Source organism: Carex rostrata, chromosome 2 (assembly GCF_964058835.1).
Source record: "Carex rostrata chromosome 2, lpCarRost1.2, whole genome shotgun sequence".
NCBI lineage: Eukaryota > Viridiplantae > Streptophyta > Magnoliopsida > Poales > Cyperaceae > Carex > Carex rostrata.
The window spans coordinates 9,068,093-9,075,403 of NC_135919.1; the positions used below are offsets into that span (position 1 = coordinate 9,068,093).

The 7,311-nt window shown below is 34.5% G+C and overlaps 1 protein-coding gene across 2 annotated transcripts; it reads right to left on the bottom strand.

The window, feature by feature from the left end:
- Nucleotides 1-294: 294 nt before the first annotated feature.
- On the bottom strand, nt 295-6,730 carry LOC144573210 (delta-1-pyrroline-5-carboxylate synthase 1-like). 2 transcript variants are annotated; one of them, XM_078322928.1, is made up of 20 exons: nt 6,525-6,730; nt 6,110-6,181; nt 5,921-6,024; nt 5,289-5,391; nt 5,009-5,170; nt 4,370-4,644; nt 3,861-4,020; nt 3,380-3,544; nt 3,088-3,165; nt 2,791-2,880; nt 2,539-2,625; nt 2,333-2,419; nt 2,106-2,202; nt 1,877-1,980; nt 1,707-1,782; nt 1,119-1,269; nt 968-1,036; nt 800-866; nt 625-695; nt 295-386 (listed from the first exon to the last, which is right to left on the bottom strand). In XM_078322928.1, exons 1-20 carry the CDS (start codon nt 6,573-6,575, stop codon nt 311-313), a joined length of 2,145 nt encoding a protein of 714 aa, XP_078179054.1. In that variant the 5' UTR covers nt 6,576-6,730; the 3' UTR covers nt 295-310. The 2 variants fall into 2 exon arrangements, with proteins under 2 accessions (XP_078179054.1, XP_078179059.1); XM_078322933.1 differs by having other exon boundaries at nt 304-386; nt 5,036-5,170; nt 6,525-6,729.
- Between the last annotated feature and the right edge of the window lie 581 nt (nt 6,731-7,311).

Here is a 7,311-nt window from a genome sequence, read left to right on the forward strand (position 1 = left end):
TTATTGCTATTATTATATTATAATAATTATTATTTCATTCATGCAGAGGAACAGAACTGTCATAATCATCATCATAAGTTAAACAACAGCCTCATTGCATTCTACATCACTAGTGCATAAAAGAAAGAACGTGTAATTTTGCTCGGAACCTCAAAACTCGTCCGACAACCACCCTGACAAGATATATAAAACTATGATGAGTCTTCAAATGGCAACATACCACCTTTAAAGAAAATCAAGACTGGTATTTGTAAAGTCTATTAATGATAATGCAAATGAAAAAAGTGAGAGGACTCGAGCATACCCGGCATCACAAGGGAAGAATTTTGTGGGTGTATACAATACCTTCGTCACTGTTCACTACTTGCCCGTTTCCTTTCAAAATCCTACAAATATTTTACCAGAACTTGAGATTCTTGAAAGCTCGAGCAAGACACTATACAGCACAATCAATAAACTTAACTTTTAAAGTTCTTTATTTTTTATGTTATTATCGACTTGAGTTTGCAAACTTTGAGGATAGTAAACATTTTTGACGAATTACATGCAAAGAACATCAAAAAGAACATAAATGCAAAATGAAATGGATTCAGAAGATCAATGTTAAACAGGAAATAATATTACCATCTTGTTGTTAGAAGCCCCTCAACACCAACTGGTCCCCGTGCATGAATCCTACCCGTACTTATTCCAACCTACAAAACCCAGAAATCACCGAAATTAATAACAAAATGAAAAATCAAATAGCTCTTCAACAGAAAATTAAAAAGAAAACCGGAAGAATGTTCTTAATCAGTACCTCTGCACCTAGTCCAAACCGAGCTCCATCAGAGAATCTTGTGCTTGCATTATGGAAGACAGCAGCACTAAGAAGAGGTAGAGAGAGAGAGAGAGAGAGAGAGAGTGCGTTAAGTACACAAACTTCTAACTGTAAAAAATCAGCAATTAATGCACAATAAAATAATACCTGTCAACTTGTTTGAGGAAGATATCAGCAACCTCATCATCTGAAGTGACTATACAATCCGTATGTGCACTGAAATTGTTAAATACAATTAAAGAATGCTCAAAATAGGAATAAAACATTTTCATAATTCTAAGAACTGGTGTTATTATACCTCCCATAGCGGTGGATATGATCAATGGCAGCATTAACATCATCAACAAATTCAATGGTGCATGCCATTGAACTATACTCATGATGAAAGGACTCTGCCTTTGGAATGCTCAATTCTTTACTAGCAGTTCGTCCTCCAAAAATCACCACTCCTGTCACACATTGTCCATATGTCAATATTCTAGAGATGATATGCACTAGAATAATGTTGGATTAGCTTCAAACGACGAATCCAAATAGTTAAAACTGTTCTACTTTACAAATGATGTATTTATATGTATAATTATATATTTTCGAGTTAATTTAGTATAAAGTCAACCGGTAAAAAAAAAAGGTTCATAAATTAATTTTAAATACATTAATTTTTCATCATTTTTGGGCCGATTGATTTTACACTAAATTAATTCAAACATTTATAAATTTTAGATATAGACACATCATTCGTAAAGAAGATTGAATTAAATGGTTTGGATTCGTTGTTTGAAACCAATTCGATAGATTTTGGAGTTAAGCTCACAATTTTGTTTGGTGAGATTAAGAACACCTTAGTTCTACTCATATAAATTTGAAGAAAGTGAAGATAAAAAACCTTTTGATTCCAGCTCAAAAATAATGTCCTTTATGCCAGCTGATTTTAACAAGCTCTTATGCACAAGCAAAGTCTCCTGAAAAATCAAGTAATTTAAATAAAAGTAAAGGAAGGAAAAAAAAAATTACTGCAGCACATGAGTATATGAGGAAAGAGAAAAATATAACCACCATAGCATTGCAGGCTGCTGGATAGTCAATTTTTGCATCCAATACAATCTTCTTTGCCATGCTCATGTCAGCTGATTTGTCAATATATACATGACATATGCCATCTGGAGAAAAGGAGTCCAGAATTTTAGTTTTCTTTAGTCAATGAATCTCATTGGTCACACTTAAAAAACAGTCGATCCATTCAAGTGTGTTAAGAGATCCCCGAAAAGAAGATTCAAAATCTTACCGGCATGTCCTAAAACAGGAATCTTCGTCGATGCCTTGATTTGAGACACAAGCTTATTGCTTCCTCTTGGGATGACAAGATCGATCACATCATCAAGCTACAAAATAAACATTAAAGACACATTCTACTTTCAAACTCCTTTTAACTATACAAATTAAGGTGCTTTAGTTTGTTACTCCTTTTAGAGGAAATTAAGAAATAATGAAATTTATAATATACTTGCTCACCTTCAGCAAATCTGCAATCTCATCTCTTGATGTCACAAGACCAATGAGTCCTTCCCCAACTGAAGCCGGAATTGCTCCAGTAATAACCTATTACAGATGAGGATAAGTCAAAGAAAATATGTTTTTTATCAAAAAAAAAAAAAAAAATCCATTGGGCATTTTCTTTTGCTTTTCCAATGACAGCTGGTAAAATTAAATTACAATACCTTATGCAAAATTGCATTGGATCTCATTGCCTCCTTACCTCCTTTCAGAAGTAGCCCATTACCACTTCGAATTGCCAAAGATGCAATCTGTAGTTCCAAGAGAAATAAAAAAATCATATAAATCGTTAAGCTACACTTAAGCAAGCAAGATGCAGTAGACATCAGGCATGTAACAAAAGCATCCACGTTCCCATGTTAAATTAAAACTCGGTTGTTTCAAATTTTGAAACAATTTAAGTCATGATATTCTACCTGCACTAAAGCATCTGGACGGGATTCAAACACAATGAGAAGAACCCCCAAAGGGCTTGATTTCTTCTCAAGAACCAACTCATCAGCAACCTGAAAAATATCAAAGGAATTTGTGCACTCATAATTTTAATATATAAAAAAAAACAGTGATGGTAATGTAAATAGGTGCTTTTATGAATCACAAACAATCATACTTAATTTCTTTTTGCTCCTTTTTCTTACATTTCAGCAAACAAACTGAAGCTGAGATTTTTTAATACAGTGTATTCTACCAACACTTGAAATGTAAGAACTGACCTCTGTTCTTTTGAGTATTTGGCCTATTGGATCGTCCATATTAGCAAGTACCCGGATGGATTTTGCCAGGCTAGATATCTGTACATAATGTAGCAAAACACACCGGTATAAACAAAATTTAGTCTAACATAATCAGGTTAGTCCAATCAGAGCAAGAGCAATGGATACACATATATCTATACAATTAACTACAGGATTATTTCTTCAATGGAGCATACAACAAAACCTTTTGGTCGAGTTTTTATTAGTTTTTAGAACATGCAATGACAAAATTGGATTAATTTGCAATTACCTTTCCAGGTTTGAGAGTCAACCTAGATATTAAAGCCTTTTCATACCCGGCTTCTTGTGCAACTGCTACATCAGCCTCATTTTCTGCTCTGATTTTAGCTTCATTTGCTTCTAATGCATCGGCTACATCAAGCAGTATCTTCTTTCTCTCCTCTGATGATATACTCTATTTATAAACAAGGTGCAAATAAGATTTACATCTCATCCAACAGAAATAAGAAATATTTAACGCATATGGTTCTGTAAGAAAAGATTTAATAATGATGGGCAAATAACTATCTTAATTTTATTTCTGAATCTCTCTACTTAAATATTTTGCTTATTACATAAAAAAATATTTTGAAGCCCAAGGAAATATATTTAAAATCTAGGACAATTATATTGCAACAGATATGTACAATATATGCAGCATTTTTTGAGCTGATAAAAAAAATATACTTGTTGTGAGTAAATATAGTGTCCATAACTGGTTGAGACTTTACCTGGAGGCGGCGGGAGCAATCTCTCGCTGAAACTGCCATGTCACGGGAGCTAATATCTTTAGTAGACACCACAATTTCTTTCAGCATGCTTTCTGTTGGGAAGAGAGTTCCGACCTTCTTCCCTTGTAGGACTTTCAGAATACTATCTCTTGTAAAACCACTTCAACAAATAATACCAGATCAGCCTCCAAAAGTTTTCTTTAATATGACTTGACTAAATTATAATTCACAACAGATTGAACTTGCATGTCATCGAGAAAAATTCAAAAATCATGCTGGCCATATGTGACTCTACTGATACAGAATTAATCCAGTACTGGATCTGACTGGCAAGTCACCAGTATAATAGTTAACTGGTAGTGGGGCTATTATGTCATCTTTTGGGGAGTTGGTTTGTAATAATATAGTTCTTTTGAGGTTGAACTGCAAATGTTAGTTTGAGATGCTATAGATTTTAATAGAAACTGGTGAGAAATTTACTTCTCTAATAAAAAACAAAAAAACCATACCTAGTTATTACGACAGGAATTTGGGTAGCTGCACAGGATGCAGCCTTGACTTTGGCTTGCATGCCTCCTCGGCCAACCCTTGATTTGTCTCCAAATGTGATCGTCTCATCGTGCTTTTCTTTTATGTAAGTGTCGATGAGCTCTGACTTACTATCGCTAGGTGGCCCATTGTAAAGTCCCTCGACATCACTCAACAATACAAGGAGGTCCGCCTTTGATTCCAAAGCCAATAGTGCAGCTAAACTGTCATTGTCCCAGAAGATTCCAGAAGAATCCTGAGAACAAAAATAATAAATAGTTATTCTCTAAAGTACAACTTGGTAACAGTATTGTTGGTTCAAAAAAAGAAGTAATTGAACCTAAAGTGAATCATGCTCGAGAATAGAAGCATATTTGAGGCATGATAGCATCAATGGGACTTTAGAACAGCCTAGTTGGTCCTAATTGAAAAATAAGAAATTTTGAGGAGAATTATTTTAACTGTGCCTCCTAACACATGGGCACTTTTACGCAATGCCAGTCAAAATGTTGCCAATACCACATCACAAACTTTGGAGGTTAAGGTACAAATGCAGATACTACTTTTGTAGCATATGAATATAAAATATATATATATATATATATATATATATATAAAACCTCATAAGGAGCCTTTCTGGTACTAACAGCATCATTTTCATTGAATACTGGTATCACTTTAAGTGACAGTAGGGTATTCACAGTACTGCAGAGTTGATTTCGAAATTCGGGATCCTTGAAATCATTATCAGTCACAAGAAGCTGGGATGATGCCACGTCAAGCTGAAATCAATCAATTTGTATGTAACTTAAGTCTAGGATGAACAAAAAATAAAAATACAAAATAAACAAGATTGAAATCTAAAACCGCAGTAAAAGTGATTAGAGAAAGAAAACTCACTTGGCTAAACAAGGAATCATAAAGAGCCATTAGGCCGCTCTGCCCAACTGCTGCACATGCCTTCCCATTAAGCTCAACTTGTGGTTTTTGGAGATCAGAAAAACTGAAGGGGAAGAGCGAATAAATCAAAGAAAGATTTCCAATGTGGTGTATTATGAGGCAGGCTATGGTACTATGCATACCGCAGATTTGTCCGGACTAGGGAATAATATCTACAGTTTAAAAGTTTTAATAGCTGATCTGAACCATTCAACATGATCTGCATATGAAAATGTACTTGTTGACTAAATTTTACATTTTCTAGAATTTGTTAGATAGGTAGAAAATCACTACTTTTGAATGGTCTAGAATTTTTAAATCAAGTGATTTTCTACCTATCTAAAAAAATAGTACAAAAAATTGTAAAAAATGTAAAATTTGATCTACAAGTACAATTTCATATGGAGATCATGTTGAACGGTTCAGATCAACTGTTTGGGCTTTGGAAATATTAATATTGATCCATAGTACGGACCAATCCGCACTATGCATATTACCATTGCCTCACTCAGTGTACTATTACCACACTAAAAGAGAAGAAAAATACCCAGAAATTGGAAAAAACGGAAGAATAATTGAAGGAAAAAAAATACCTGCTGTTGAGAAGTTTTCTGTACCGCAGGCGTTGGCGTCCCACACCAACAGCACCTGAAGTTACCAAAATAACCTCATACCCCTGAGAGTTCAGTTCTTGAAGCTGCATTTGTATGAAATTGGATTATAACATAGTTGTAAAAAGTTGCATTGCAGAGGAAACAGAATGAGAGATTTCACAGTATTACCTGCTCAAATAAAGCACCTAGTCGACCAATTGCCAATCTCCCATCTGTTCTTGTCACAACAGCAGTTCCAACCTATTAAATTGCCAACAAAAATACACAAATTGATTAATTGAAGTCGCTAAATTCTTAAAAAATTAAACTTATTACTGCACGCATGCAATCACTGATGTTAATTGAAAATACTACATTTTCCCTTCGATTGAGAGAATAGAAGAGAACAAAAATGAACCAAAATCGAGCAGGCGTTGGAACAAGGTGACTGGTACAAGTGGCAGCACAGAGGACAGTACCGTACTGTACCAGCCATTACTTCGTTACCAGTTTACCAGTAACCGTCTCGTAAGTTGATGGTGAAGAGGAAGCAACAATTATTGAAAAAAAAATATAAATAAAAAAAAAGAAAGAATCAACTAACTTTGACAATGATTCGTTTGACATTCTTTACAAATGCTCTGCTTGAATCCATCGCCAATTTTACCAATTATGTGAGTAGCTGCTCTCTCTCTCTCTCTCTCTCTCTCTTTTCTGAGTTAGTCTCTCTCTCTCTCGCTCGCGTCGCCGCGTATTATACAAAAATAGCACCTGACTGAGTCGCTCTCTGTTTCTTTCTCTATCTGTGTTGAATTTTGATGATCTACATTCGCTTATTATAGGCAAGCAAGGTGCCATGATACAGTAGCCGACAGGTTTGCTGATTGTCGTGTTTTTGGCAGTTGGCACGCGCTGAACATGAATTATAGAATAAAGATTTTAACAGCGTAGTTTTAGCGTCATGCAGCGCACGCACATAGAATCAAAATAGCGCTGCTTATGGTTCATACGCTTCATGAAGTTAAAACTACTCTGTTAATATTTTTACCTTGAATTATATTCAAACCAGTTAAAGTTGATATATTTCACTTTGTCACTCGAAAGAAATAAAAAAAAAAATTTAATAACGTGTTTCTTTTCTTTTTTACGGTTGACAGATCGTCAACAAATCTATTGATTAATAGTAATAAACAGTTATTTACAGGAGTTCTTAACTAGCTAAATTAATTACAGTATATATATTTTTAAATTCCCTGGCAGAAGCTGCCAGGTGGTTTCCATCAGTAACACAAGTTATTACTTTCCACACAAGTTATTTTTTTTTTTTTTTTTTTGAAGGTTAGCGGCATAAACCGGCTAACGTTTGTATTGATAAAAAAGTTCCACACAAG

Coding starts and splice junctions, on each gene's coding strand:
- LOC144573210 (XM_078322928.1), bottom strand. CDS start 6,575: ATGGATTCAAGCAGAGCATTTGTAAAGAATGTCAAACGAATCATTGTC. Junction 5,392..5,920: donor AGAAAACTTCTCAACAGCAG/GTATTTTTTTTC, acceptor CTTCCCCTTCAG/TTTTTCTGATCTCCAAAAAC. Junction 2,626..2,790: donor GTCCAGATGCTTTAGTGCAG/GTAGAATATCAT, acceptor TTGGAACTACAG/ATTGCATCTTTGGCAATTCG.